This window comes from Pan troglodytes, chromosome 7 (genome assembly GCF_028858775.2).
Source record: "Pan troglodytes isolate AG18354 chromosome 7, NHGRI_mPanTro3-v2.0_pri, whole genome shotgun sequence".
NCBI lineage: Eukaryota > Metazoa > Chordata > Mammalia > Primates > Hominidae > Pan > Pan troglodytes.
In genome coordinates this window covers 141147507-141161927 of record NC_072405.2, presented here as the reverse complement: position 1 = coordinate 141161927, position 14421 = coordinate 141147507, and the positions used below count along the sequence as shown (strand labels likewise).

The window sequence follows — 14421 nt, the reverse complement described above, 5'->3', positions numbered from 1 at the left end:
TTCACTGTAAGTTTGGACTGAAAACATTATCCGCCTTAAAAATGTAGTTTCAAATATGATAGTGCTTATAAAGCACGTAGTCTAGTCTTCTATTCAGTATCCATCTCTGCTTAGCCATGGGATGTTGTCAATGTGCAAAATGCAGGAATGTCAAAACGGGACTCCAGACTCACCATGGTTTGATATTGTTTTATATTTTTCCACTTTTTTATTGTCTTCTTCTTTAACACCACTGAGCCTTGGGTTTCTAGAAGAATGGTTCTCAAACCTCAGCCTTGGAATTACCCGAGAGTTTATTAAACCATAGCTTGCTGGGCCCCACCGCCGAGTTTCTGGTTCAGTATGTCTGGCATGGAACTCAAGATGATGCTTTCTACCAGTTCCTGATAGGAACTGCTGGCCTTAGTACCACACCATGAAGATCACCATTTTTGAACTTGTGTTAAATGAAATAATGCATATAAAGTCCTTTGTCCTGTACTCAGTAAATATTTATTGTGGTTGTGGTAGTAGTAGTTACCATATAATACAGTTCCAGGGTGGTAGAGAGACACTGAAAGTAAAAGTTCTTGTCTCAATGCAGCACTGCCACTAACCACTAATATGATTTGGGGCCAAATATGTACTTGTTACTTCTGGGCCAGTTTCAGCATCTGCAAAAGGAGACAAAGAAATGTCTAATACCTAAGGTTGTTGAAAGAACGGAAATTATAAGAGATAATCCATGGGGCACACAGTAACACCTTTGGCTACTAGATAACATTTATGCAAAACAAGAGTTACACAATTGTTAGGTCTTAATTTAGTATCATGACTACTTTTATTATATCCTAGCATTAAAATTTATCAGAAAATGCCAAGTTTACTTGACACATTTCCTTAGAAAGAAATGCCTGAAAACTGACATATTTCCTTAGAAAGAAATGCAATCTTCAGAATCTCATCTGCAAATGTCTTACCCCAAAGCTGAAGTTAGTAGCAAGGATGAAAAGAAACATCTAAAACCCAGTTTCTACCAAAACATTTAAGTGTATATTGATTAGCACTTCAGCAGAAGAATCAGTGAAGGCAAGGATCTCTTTCACTAGTGAAAACATAATATTGATTTAATACATGGAAGTATTTGTCCCCCTGCATGCTGACAGCAGAATAATAGAAATAGAATCCAGAGAAATGCTAAAAGGGGTTGATATGTAACTTAATTATCTTAAAAGAAAATCAACCATGGTACTTTAGAAAACCCTCCTACCAGGTTCATTTTGTCTAGGAGAAAAGGTAAGCTTCCAGTCTTAACTCAGATTCATCTGAGAAAGCGGATGGGGACTTCCATTTCATGGAAGGCCAAACGATCTGTTATTCTCCCAGGTCAATATTATTGAGTTCATATGTATTAACAAAATGCATCTTGGGAATATTTTGTATTTATTCAGCACATTTCTCAAGAGAGTGAAAACATCTTTCACACATTTATTTTTAACATCTTGCACTTGAAATCAATCAAGATATTTATGTGGAAGATGTGGAGAACATGCCTTAAATTATCAGAAATGATTGTTTGTAGTTTCTGGTTTTTCACATGTTCTTTGCAATGAACTATTCTTTCTGTAAGGAGGGATTTAGCAGAATGGGTTAGAAGGATGAGAGGGAGTAGCAGAGCTAATACTAAAAGTAAACTGCATTTTATTTAATTAATGAATTTATTTATTTTTTCTAAGACAGGGTCTCACTTTGTCCTCCAGAATGAAGTGCAGTGGCATGATCTCGGCTCACTATAGCTTCAACTGTCTGGGCTCAAGCGATCTTCCCACCTCAGCCTCTCAAGTAGCTGGGACTACAGGCATGCACCACCACGCCCAGCTAACTTTTGTATTTTTTTGTAGAGATGGTGTTTTGTCATGTTGCCCAGGCTGGTCTCAAACTCCTGAGCTCCAGCAATTCACCAGTCTCGGCTTCCTCAGAATGAGCCACTACAATGCATTTTTAAAAGCCACTCTAAAATTTTTTTTTTAAACTTTTCTGTTTACTTGGATATATTGTTCTTAGCATTCCAAAAGCCAATCAAAATATTAAGCATTCTTTCATTCAAATGAATACTAAAGTAAACTTAGGAAAATGACTTTTGAGCTGAATTGGACAGTAGGAAATTGTTAGTAAGCACCAAATAGCACATTGAATCTGGAGAATTGCCAATTACTTGAATAGCTGGAGAGAGCGTAGGAGAGCTATATTAGAGGAGGGTCAGAAAATGAACTTTGAAGTGACAGAGCCAGAGAATGAAAGCTTGGAGGCCTTATTCAGAAGGCCTGGCAATAGTCTTCTGTAAGCCTTGAGAAGGCATGGAATACACAACAGTAATATGATGACAATGGCATTTTTTAGAATACTCTTAATAACTTACATATTTGCTTTTATAGTGTATATGTTGTACCATGCACTGTTTTGACTACCTTACACAAACCAACCTGTAGAATAATCACAATGATCGTCAGAGATAGGTGCTATTATGTTTCCCATATTATGGGTAAGAAAATGGACTGATAGAAAGGCTAAGTAATTTGCCCAAGATCTCTCAGCTGGCAAGCGGCAGAGCTAGGGTTTGAACCCAGGAGATCTAGCAACGAAGTCCATGTTTGTAACCACCTTACCTTGCTAGTCTACCCAGACCACACTATAACACAATAAGTAGTATGATTGAGTTAGACAGTTATGAGGACAGAAAAACTCTTCCCCAGAAGAATTTACCATGTGAAATTTCCATGAATCAAGTTTGATCCTCAAGGCCCTGATGTCATATGTTATTTTGCTAAAAAAGAAGCCTGAGTCATGAGCTACAGTGGTTGACAATTGTGCAGCCATGAGTCACTTCACTTGTGAGTGAGCCCAGCCAGCTGCCAGCCTGCACATGTCCACAGCTTTGTTCTTTGCTCCTTATAATATACATGTTATAGGGGAAATTGTACCCCACAGTGGTTTTCCCAAAGGACCCTCAGTGCAGCCCTATGGACTTATCAGAATCACCCTTGAGAAGAATATAGACAAGTTGGAGAAACAAGTTACAAATACATGAAGATTGAAATGATAGGACAGCTTCCAAGATGATGAAAGAACTGTTTTTGCATGGTGATTTGGATAATGATTGCCACTGGGGTTCAGAAACATTTACAGCACTTGTTTTTCCAATATAATCAACACTACTGAAAAAAAAAATCACTGTTTTGTAAAGTTTGCTGGGATCAGGCTGACAATCATAAGCCAAAAGATGTGCTTAGGTGTGGCTCAGAAGGGCTGTATTTTATCAGAGGCAGCAGTGTCTCTTGGAACGATGTCTGTGATACTGTGCTCATGAATTTATGCTTCTATTTTCTTTTATTCTTTCTACTTTTTAGGAAGACAAGTATTGTCCCTGAGGACATGTCCTAATAATACCCATGTGTAACCCTGGTGTTGGTTTTGTTCAGGTCAAAAAAAATATAGCCTTTGCAGGCAACATCAGGAGTGTGTAATGACCTATGCCTTCTACACACAGGAGGATTCACATTTCCAAAGCCACGCTGGACTGTCTCGACGGTGACTATAACGTGGAAGAGGGTCATGGTAAAGAGAGGAATGAATTCCTGAGGAAGCATAATATCGAAACTTACTTAATTAAGCAGCCTGAGGACAGTCTGCTGTCCTTGCCTGAAGACATCGTCAAGGAGTCAGTGAGCTCCTCAGACCAGAGAAACAGTGGGGCCACATTCACTGAAGGATCCTGGAGCCCTGAACTGCCCTTTGATAATATCGTGGGGAAACAGAATGTAAGTCCTCTCTTCCTCCTTCTGCTTGGCCATGAATGCATGCTCGTGTGCATCTCCAATCCAGACGCCTCAGAGAAAACTGATTCATCTTTAACCTTTTCTCCAATGAACACCATAATTGCAAATGATCAAACTATCTCTGTGTCTCCTCAGGACAGAATTAACCTCATATGCAATTTCAGGAAATGCCGGAAATGCCAGAGGGTTCCTAACACCCTCTCTCTCTCTCTTTTTTTTTTTTTTTTTTTTGTAACCTAGCTAAAAATAAATATTATGTGAAGCTGAATTGTAATTTTACCAAAAAAAAAAAAAGCACTCATGTTGGAAAAAATAAACCCTCTGTTATTAAACTAAAGGGGAGGATCAAGTACATGGGAATGCCTCTTTTTCAGTAGCTGGCCATCATCAGTTCTGTGTCACCCTCTGAGATTCAAAATCAGGAGGGCATTGCTGATTTGGAAATAGGAAAGGGGCACCAAGCGATGCCTAGAGTTAGGGAGTTCAGGAGGATCATGCAATTTCAAAGCCACCCACATGATTCTATTTTTATATAGCATGGATTTGCATCTTCTATGAAGGACAGGGCTACTAAGTCAGTACATAAGGAGTAGATCACCAATAACCAAAATTCTTTTTAAATTATTTATTCAAATATTGAAATCACAGTAAACCCAATGAGATGCTCAGACTCCAAGAGGCACTTGGAGAACTGAGGCTGAGCCAGGTTGAGAACCAAGGTGGACACAGAGATTCTGTTCTCCCAGAATGCTTGCTTGGAGCCATGGCAAAATTACCTGCTCTAACATGGATTTTCCCTTTAACCTCTTAGACACAGCACATTTAGTTGAATTCACATAAGTTCAATGATGTGACTGTACTATACATTTTTGGAGAAAGAAATAAAAATAGCCAATATATAACACTTATCTGACAGTTATCTGACAGTTTCTGATAAGATCCTCGACCAAGCAGAAGCTGAGAGTACCATGAAGTACCCAGCCAATAGTGTCTGGAGTTTTATGAAGACATATAAGGGTTAATTTTTAAATTCCATAGACCTCAACATTTCTCATTAACTTATAGATAAGAAAAATCTGTCTGCCTAAAAAAATTTTAAATGGAAAGGTTAAAATGCTGAAAGTCTCCCCTCTTTCTTCTGCATTTGAAAGTTTGATGGGGCACTCTGAGACTAGGCTATCTTTGGTTTCTTTCTGGATCTGTGGGGGAAAAACTATGAGAAAATGCATGGGCCAGATTCCACTGGGAAAAGCTGCAGGTTGAACCTAGGCTGCATGCCTTGCAAGAGTTGACCCTTAGGTCTTTGACAGCTCTTTTGTGAGTGTTTAATTTCCCCCCAAAATTATTATGCCCACACAAGTCATAACTGATTGCAATGCCTAGGTTCTTTCCATCTCTGAGTTGGTGTGCATGGTACAGTTTGCTGTTTTATAAAATAATGGTGTTATATACTTCCTGGAGTGGGTGCATGACCAGCTGACAGTGCCCTCTCTGCTGCTTTTGCCTATTGTTAGCTTGGGTCTGTATGCTGATTATTTAAAGAGAAAGAAATGCATGCCTCATCCTGAATACCTCAGCATAAAGTTCTCTCTCTCAGTTTTAGTTTTTGTTTTGTCTTTATTTTTGAAAAATCTCTCTCCAGTTAAGCTGATTGTAGGAATTAAGATAATTCCTTAATGTTCTAATCTGTATTGTACATGAACTTGCTACTAATAACTGAGAGCCAAGAAGAGGGAGGTGGAGGTTCTTGGTTTTATTCTATAGTTGATTGATGTGGTTAAATTGTATAGGAATGCTTGAAATATTTATTTGCTGATTTCCTAAAGATATTTCCTGATGTCACCAAATACCTGTTATAAGAGATGTCATTATTACCTAGAGATTGTTAGTGTTGTTTAACCATACCGTGTATTTTTTTAATGCCCAAGTTTTGCCTGGATGTAACCCATCTGTGCCATCTTTAGCATGAAAAATCTGAATTCATTTTGATGCCTTCAGACTGAAGAGCAAGTGAATGTGTGCTGATATTCATGAATAACCGCGTGCCACCAATAATATTTTGGAAATTACTGAGCCAATTAAAACAGTCACAAGTATTCAATGTTTGTACTTATGCCTAACTCTAGAAGTCAGTGAGCCATATGTGCAATTCAGAGACATAATTTGTCCCTGGAAGAGATCAAGACTGGTCTGGCTGAGCCTATGCTTTGCCAAAACACCCAGTCGATTCCACGGAAGCCCCGACCATCTGAGTGTTTGCATAACACAGATAAAGCATACTAATGCTTCACCGGGGGTATTCCAGCTAAATTGGCCAGATGTTTTGGCTTCTATTCATTCATAATATGTGCTTAGAAATATGTTTAATGGCATCAAATTGCTGTGTCATATTCTGTGCTATGTAGATAGCAGATGTTCAGATAGTTACATCCTCATGTATTCATTCATTCAATAAGGATTAATTGAGCATCTATTACAAGCCAACTACTGCTAGTAAAAAAAAAAAAAAGAGGAGGGATGGGGGAAAAAAATCACTTTAGAGACAAAGTCAGCCAGTGGTTTATATTCTTAATGAAGATAGAAATTATATCCGTTTCACTTACCACAATTTAGCCCACAATTAGAACAATACCTGGCAAATCACAGGGCTTGATTAAAGTTTGTTGAATAAGTGAATTAAATGATAGATATGGGTAGTGAGGGAGAGGAATCAGTCAAGTTTGAATTCTAGATTTTTTGCTTGGAACTGCGTGGATGATAGAACTTCCAACTAAAATAAGCAGTACTGGAATAGGAGATTGTGTGAGGAAGACTAGGAATTCTCTTTGGGACATGTGGAGCTTGAAGTGTCTGGGAAAAATCCAGGGAGAGTGAGCACACATTTCTGAAACTCAGGCATAAAAGAACTGTGCAAGGGATGTGAATTTGGTATTCATAGTCACGAGAATTTTGGTGTTAGTAGAAGACATGGCAGTGAAAGAGATCACTGTTGAGAATCTGTAAAATTAAGGAACAAGAAGACACAAGCAGACCTTGAGGAGCACAAGTTGGAAGGTGAAAGATTAGTATTCCTTGGCAGAGACAGAGAAGAAACAGTCAAAGTGGTCAGAAGAGAACTAGGGAATGTGGTGTCACAGAAGCCTAGAGTATGGCATTTTAAGAAGGAAGGGGCCATCAGCAAAGTCAAATGGAGACAAGAGGCCCAGGAAGATGAAGACTGATAGCTGCCTATTGGAACTCGATTGAAGGACATCATTGGCAAGAGGCAGATCTGGTGAGATGGTAGAGTCAGAAGCCAGGTCATCATAATTGGTAAGAGGTGGCTCTGGGTTTCCAAGAACTCCAGTTCCACCCCTGTTCCCTTCCCTCTACCCATTTCAGTAGTTTGTAAATGGCTTGGAGGAGCAATGAAAATCACTAATAATTATCTCTGGCCCCTTATGTGAGTCTTCCAGTTTCTGTCTGCCTGACCATACTCCCTTGGTTTTGATGCTGTGTCTTGTCTGCCCCTGTATCTGTATCCATTTGGGTTAAAATTGTTGGTTTGACCCCATTCTGGTATCCAAGTTTTGCTCTTGGACATCCTGAACACCCATGCCCTTTTATATCCCTGGCCCTTGACAGGTGCAGATGTTCTGCCTCTTAATTTGATGCCTTGGTTTCCTGAACCCTGACTCAGATCCCAGTGAGACCCCCCATGCCTTGAGTTTCCAGGTGAAATGAAAGTAAGGAAACTAGAAGGCAAGAAGTTTATGATCACAGGTGGACTATTGGAACTTAAGAGTTAAAAAGTAGAAGGAGATGATTGAAGTAGATCAAAAGTGAAAAATTTCACATATGGGGGAGAATATCCAGGAAGTTCAAGGCTAGATTATTAAATGAGTTATCAACACGGACATTGAATCTCTCAGTTGAAAGACAACATTGCAAATGAAAGGAAGATAAGAACAGGATTCTTATCGTAAAGGTTATATTTTCCTTTTCTGCTGTATGCTCTGAGTAAAATCTATATCTGGGCTTGAGTTATTGTTCATTCTGTTATTTAACAGATACTCAAGTGTACTACATACTGAGGATCCAGTAATGAATCCCTGTCCTCCAGGAGCTTATGTTTCTTTTCTTTTCTTTTTTTTTTTTTTTTTTTTGAGACGGAATTTCACTCTGTCGCCCAGGCTGGAGTGCAATGGCGCGATCTCGGCTCACTGCAACCTCCGCCTCCCGGGTTCCAGTGATTCTCCCAACTCAGCCTCTTAAGTAGCTGAGATTACCGGTGTGTGCCAGCACCCTTGGCTAATTTTTGTAATTTTAGCAGAGATGGGATTTCACCATGTTGGCCAGGCTGATCACGAACTCCTGACCTCAAATGATGCACTCGCCTCAGACTCCCAAAGTTCTGGGATTACAGGCTTGAGCCACTGCACCCAGCCCAGGAGCTTACATTTCAAAGGAGCGAGGAATGCAGACAATTAATCAAAACATATAAGTGTAATGAAGGAAATAGAGAGATATGACCAGGGAGTATATAGCATACAGAAGGCATTGTCAGAGAAAGTCTCTCTAAAGATTTAATATGAGTGCTAAAAGGACTCTCATGCAAATAAGCAGGAAAAGAGCATTCTAAACAGAGGAAAAGCAGTGCAGACACCCTGAGGTAGAAAAGAGTTTAGTGTGTTAGAACAGCAAAAAGGCCCAAGTGGCTAGAGCATAGTGAGCAGGGAAAAGGAGTAACAGATGGAGCTGAAGGGGCTGGGACCTCCGTCCTGCAAGCTTTGTTGATGTATCTTATTCCAGGAGAAGTGATAGAAAGGGTATAAGCGGGCCAGTGATGTGATCTCAATTAGATTTTTAAGGGATCACTTTGGCTGCCTGTGAAGAATGGACTGTCGGGACAAGAGTAGACTTAGCAGAAAAAAGATCCATCTTAGACTTCAGATTTTCAAGAAGATACCAAAGGTTTCTATGTAGCTATAAAAATGTATTGTGTGAAGGATATGAATCATTTTAACTGGATTTTTATGACAAGTGATATGCCAATAGAACTGAGGCTACTCTTTGAGAAGCAAGGCCGCTTTTCAGAGCCTGGAATTTGTTTCCGTATGTTGTGGAATCATCTTCATCCCACCCATCCCTTTCACATTTATTACAGCCTGAGAATCCAGGCATGTTTCTGTTACTCCGCTAGGCCTTTTGAAAGAGTCACATGGAGAAAAGTACACAACTGGTACCTCCATTGTATGTTTTAGTCATTTCTATGCAATAGACTGATTTGAGGCATTTTTGTTATCTTGAAATTAATGTGTTTCCCATGAGGATTATAAACACAGATGGAATTTCTATCTCCATGTAACAAATGGAGAGCAAACACACTTCATTGCCTGGAATATAGATAAACATCCACAAGGTCACCAACACTGACAGGAGTAGAGAGCTTTGGGACAGGTAGCATGTCGGGAGTGGTGTGCACATGTTTTTCCACCTAATTCTCACACCAACCTTATAGGGTAAGTTGATGTGCCTACTTCACAAATGGGAAAATTGGGATTCAGAGAGAATTGATTAATTCCCTGAAGGACACATAGCTGGTAAATAACAGAGATGGAATTAGAGCCCCATATATCTGACTCAAAAAGCCCCATGCTTTCCATCAGTTCACACTGCTTCCCTCTTTGTGGCCTGAAGATATATGCTGGGTGTCATCTTCTACCTTGTTTTCAGGTCATCTGTCAGTCTCAGAAGGTGAGTGAGTATTTGTGTGTGTTGTGTGTGTAGTGTGTGTGAATATGTGTGTGGTGTGGTGTGGTGTGTGTTATGTGTATTTGTACATGGTGTGTATATGTGTAGTGTGCATGTATATGTGTGTACGGTATGTATGTGGTGTATGTGTGTGGTGTTTATATGTGTATTGTGTATGTTTGCTGTGTATGTGGTGTGATATATGTATACATGTGTGGTATGGTGTGTGTGAGATGTGTGTATATATGGATGTATGTGTGGTATGTATGTGTATGTTGCATGTGTTGTATGTGTGTGATGTGTGTATGTGCATATGATGTGAGGTGTGTGTATGTGAGTGGTATGTATATGTGTGTGTGATGTGTATAGGTGTGGGGTGTGTATAAACATGTGTATAGCTCTCTACTCCTGTCAGTGTTGGTGACCTAGTGGATGTTTATCTGTATTCCAGGCAATGAAGCATATTTGCTTTCCATGTGTGGCTGTGTGTGTTGTGTACAAGTATATCTCTATGTGTGGTAGGAATGTGGTGTGTGTGTGGTGTATGTATGTGTGTGTAGTGTATGTATGTGTGGTATGTGTATATATGTATGATATGTATGTGATATATGTGCATGGTGTGTATGTGTGTGATGTGTGTATACGTGTAGGTATGTGTGATGTGGTGTATGTGTGTAGTGTGTATATGTGTGTGGTGTGTATGTATATGTGTATGTATGTGTGGTGTGGTGTGTGTGTAGTGTGTATATATGTGTGTGTGGTGTGTATATATATGTGTATGTATGTGTGGTGTGGTGTGTCTGTGTGTAGTGTATATATATGTATGTGGTGTGTATGTATATGTGTATGTATGTGTGGTGTGGTGTGTGTGTGTAGTGTGTATATATGTGTGGTGTGTATGTATATGTGTATGTGTGTGGTGTGTGTGTGTAGTGTGTATATATGTGTGTGTATGGTGTGTATGTATATGTGTGTGTATGTATATGTATATGTATGTGTGGTGTGTGTGTGCAGTGTGTATATATGTGTGTGTGTGGTGTGTATGTATATGTGTATGTATGTGTGGTGTGTGTGTTGTGTGTATATATGTGTGTGTGCTGTGTATGTATGTGTGTGGTGTGTATGTGTGTGTGGTGTGTATGTCTATGTGTATGTATGTGTGGTGTGGTGTGTGTGGTGTGTATGTATATTTGTATGTATGTGTGGTGTGGTGTGTGTGGTGTATATATATGTGTGTGTGATGTGTGTATATGTGCATGTGTGATGTGGTGTGTGTAGTGTGTATATATGTGTGTGTAGTGTGTATGTATACGTTTATGTATGTGTGGTGTGTGTAGTGTGTATATATGTGTGTGTGGTGTGTATGTATATGTGTATGTGGGTGTGGTGTGTGTGTAGTGTGTATATATGTGTGTGTGTGGTGTGTATGTATGTGTGGGGTATGTGTGTATATGTGTGTGGTGTGTGTGTATGTGTGTGGTGTGTATGTATATGTGTATGTATATGTGAGGTGTGTATGTGTGTGTACATGTATTCACCCTCTCATATATGTGGGTCACTTGCTCACCACGGCTATTTAGAAATTTTAAATGAAAACATCAGGAAATGACCAGATTCTGCTCCAGCTAAATTTTGGAAATCCTACCCAACCAAGAAGGATCTCATTGCCTGAGTGTCCTCGCATGATGATTGTTTGCCTGGAACAAGGCAACACTAGGCAGCCTCTCACATGTGCCTAGTAGTAAAAACAAACAAACAACAATTTGATTTAGTCCCACTTGAGTTGGCAAATGTTGAGACCAGAAGAAAAGGAAATGTGAAGTCAGTGGGGGCTGGCTGGGCTGGTGAACACGGTCAAAGAATATATTTAGGTTACTATATCTTCACCAATTCCAGCTGGGACTTTTCTTAGATCCTGTTCTCTGTATTTATTAGAAGAAAAGGAAGAATTCTCATCTGATCGCTGTCCTGATTGAAACCTCCTTGTGGATCCAATGCTGAGCCTCAGGCTCCTCAGAGTGAACTGGTTAATTCTGTAGACTGTGAGTCTTGTGATCTTTGAGTAAATCTCTGCAGGAATCGAAATTTGCACATATGATAGTGGAAGGGCCTGAATAGAAACTAAGCAGAACTGAGTTGGAGTCAGATTTGTCCAGTTGCTACTAAGAGACCTTGGGCAACCCCTTCTCCCCTCCAAGGCTCGGTGTCCTCATTTGAACAATAGCAAAACTGGACTGGATGATCCAACAATTCCTTTCAGCTCTGACATTGCCCTATTCAGTTTCCCTACCTCAGACACAGGCTCCAAGACTGTGGCCATACTGGTGAGCCACATACACTTCAGAATTCTACCATCCATAAATAATTTACCAGGAAGCCATGGGGACATCCACTGTTTACAGTTATCTTACTGTAGGGTAACAGCTACGCTTATCCTGGTGAACCGTCTTAAAACATGAATACCAAATTCAGCAACAGGAGTTAAAGAAAAAAAAATTTAAAAGTATTTGAGGTAAAATCTTACCTAACTAGGGAATGAGATTTACCCTTTTCTCTAAGCATAACTTATGATTTTATGTAGATAAACACCCAAACATCATTACAGACATCATCACACTTTGCCTGCTTTTAAGGTCCTGTTTTCACCATGGTCATTATGTTCTCTTATTGAGTGATATTGTTCCCTGGGATTTGATTTCTTTCGTTCTTGTTTCTGCCCCTAAAAGGTGGATTCAAACTAAGGGGCAAGCCTCTTTTTTGTGAATATGAAGGCGTGCAAAAAAATACATTCTTTAAATTCAAACTCATCTTACTTTTATCATTCAGCTTAAGAAAGGCAATCCTATCAAGATGCTTATTTGTTCATTCATTCATTCAGCCATGCATTTATCAACAGCTTTCTGAGAAACTACAATTTGCCAGTAAAGTTCTAGGATCTGGGGATAGAGATGAAGGTGGGGCAAGCACTCCGGAGCTTAGTTTGATGGTGCTACTAAGAGGTCAGCAGGCTCACTGTGAACATTGTTACAATTATTGCAGGACAGAGTAGTAGAGTAGTAGATGAGGGAAAATTGATCTGAGTTAATCAGGAAATACCTTAAGCTGAGATCTACAGGCAAGCAGGAATTAAGCCAAGAATGAGGGAACAAGACCTTAGAACGGGAGAAAAAGCAAGTCCACCATCTCAGCCTGAGTTTCTTTGCTCAAGACCAAAGCACAGATTTCTCTTTTCCTACAGGGAATTCTGACCTGAAATTCCTCCCCCTAAAAACACCTGAAATATTGAATCTTGATCTTTAGAAAGGTGTGTTTTCAGAGGTAACTGCTTCTGTGATAAGTTACAGGATATCTAATTGTCCATATTCAATATAAATATGCAGAGAATCACAGGCATATTTTTCCCCACAGGTAATTTTTTTAACCATTTTAACATCAGATTAAGTTTTGATGTTTATTAGATAAGACATCTGCAGACTTAGGGTCAAGAACATGGAAATCTTTGGAAATTTTCCTGAAGTCAAGCTGCATTCTTCCAGTAACATGGCTTTTTCTGACAATAAAACTCCCCAGGCTGTCCTTAGCTCTGAATCTGAGGATAGCTGCTGAGTTCAGCCAGGGAGAATCATTAGTGGGGTCTGCTTTTTCACTCTGTTTCAAAAGACAAGTGGATTTGAAGCCTTCCAGAGAACATTGAATGGATTAAGTAGGCAATTGGATCCATTTGCTTTGACTCATCATCCTTCCTTTCTCTGAAGTTCCTGGGGTAGACTAAGGAAGAAGAGATAAAGGTAGAGATAGGACTGAGGCTTATGTAGAACCACAGACCTGAAAAATACACATTTAGGTTGTCAAGCATACATCATGCAGCCACGGTTACTCCCATGGCTGATAACCTGCTAAAACTTTTCTACACAAACGAATTGGACTCTTGTTTTATGAGATATTGAGTCATTGTTTGGGGAGTCATAAAACTGAGGGCTGACAAACAAGACCCAATAAACGTATAGCACTTTAAATATGTCAAGGTGGAAATGTATGATATTTTAAATATGAGAAGATAGGTAGGAAGAGTAAAAGCAAAAATCTGGATTCTTTTCCCCTGACTTATTTCCTCAATTTGAAAACAAAGAAGTGGGATTTATTTTCTATCATTCTTGGTGTTCACTTTGCCAAGGACTGGGCTCAGATCCTTCAATGTAAAATCTCTTCATTGAGCTACACCAGGATTGCTCTCATCTCTTTGCCACCAAGTATAACTTTTATTGTTTGACACAGCGCAGTTCATATCGAGGAAAGTTTTTCTTTCCAAGCAAAATTGCATTTGATGTGAGTGAATTTTTATTCCCATTTTTCAAGTAATTTTACATGTGCCCTGACCCATCAGTTTTCCTGCTCTACACAAACACATGGGTCTTCCCATTCTAAGGTGACTGAATTCTAGCCAGAGAAAAGATAACGGATATTTTTGTTAGCCTGAACAGCCACGGTACTTATATATGTACTTCTTTTTACTTCCCCTTGTGTCAAAAGAGACTTACAGTGGCTTATCTTAAGTAAGCATACAGTATGGATGGAAGTTTTTGCAAGGTCCTCTTCTATCTCAAGGATTCCCAAACTACTGTTGTGAATTTCAGGTTATGCACCACTAGATTTGGCAGTGTCTCTTCCCACTGTGTGACTTTTATGTTACCTTTAGTCCCCTAAAGAATCATGTCACACTGTGAGATAGTAAGGACTTTGGATACATTGTATGCAGTATCACCCACTCTGGACTTCATGTCTGGGGAAAACTTAAACACAGGACCACTCATAAGTGATAAGCCTGGAAATAAACACTCGGGATAATAAAAAACCAGAAAAGCTAAACCAATTA

The 14421-nt window shown here is 39.5% G+C and overlaps 1 protein-coding gene across 4 annotated transcripts in view; it reads left to right on the top strand.

The window, feature by feature from the left end:
* The window catches only part of ADCY8 (adenylate cyclase 8), a 262821-nt gene that overhangs the window by 134474 nt on the left and 113926 nt on the right, over positions 1-14421 (top strand). For all 4 annotated transcript variants that reach the window (XM_016959871.4, XM_016959870.4, XM_016959869.4 and 1 more), the window contains exon 7: positions 3527-3797. In XM_016959871.4, the coding sequence (XP_016815360.1) occupies positions 3527-3797 (271 nt within the window). The remainder of the gene's footprint in view (positions 1-3526; positions 3798-14421) is intronic.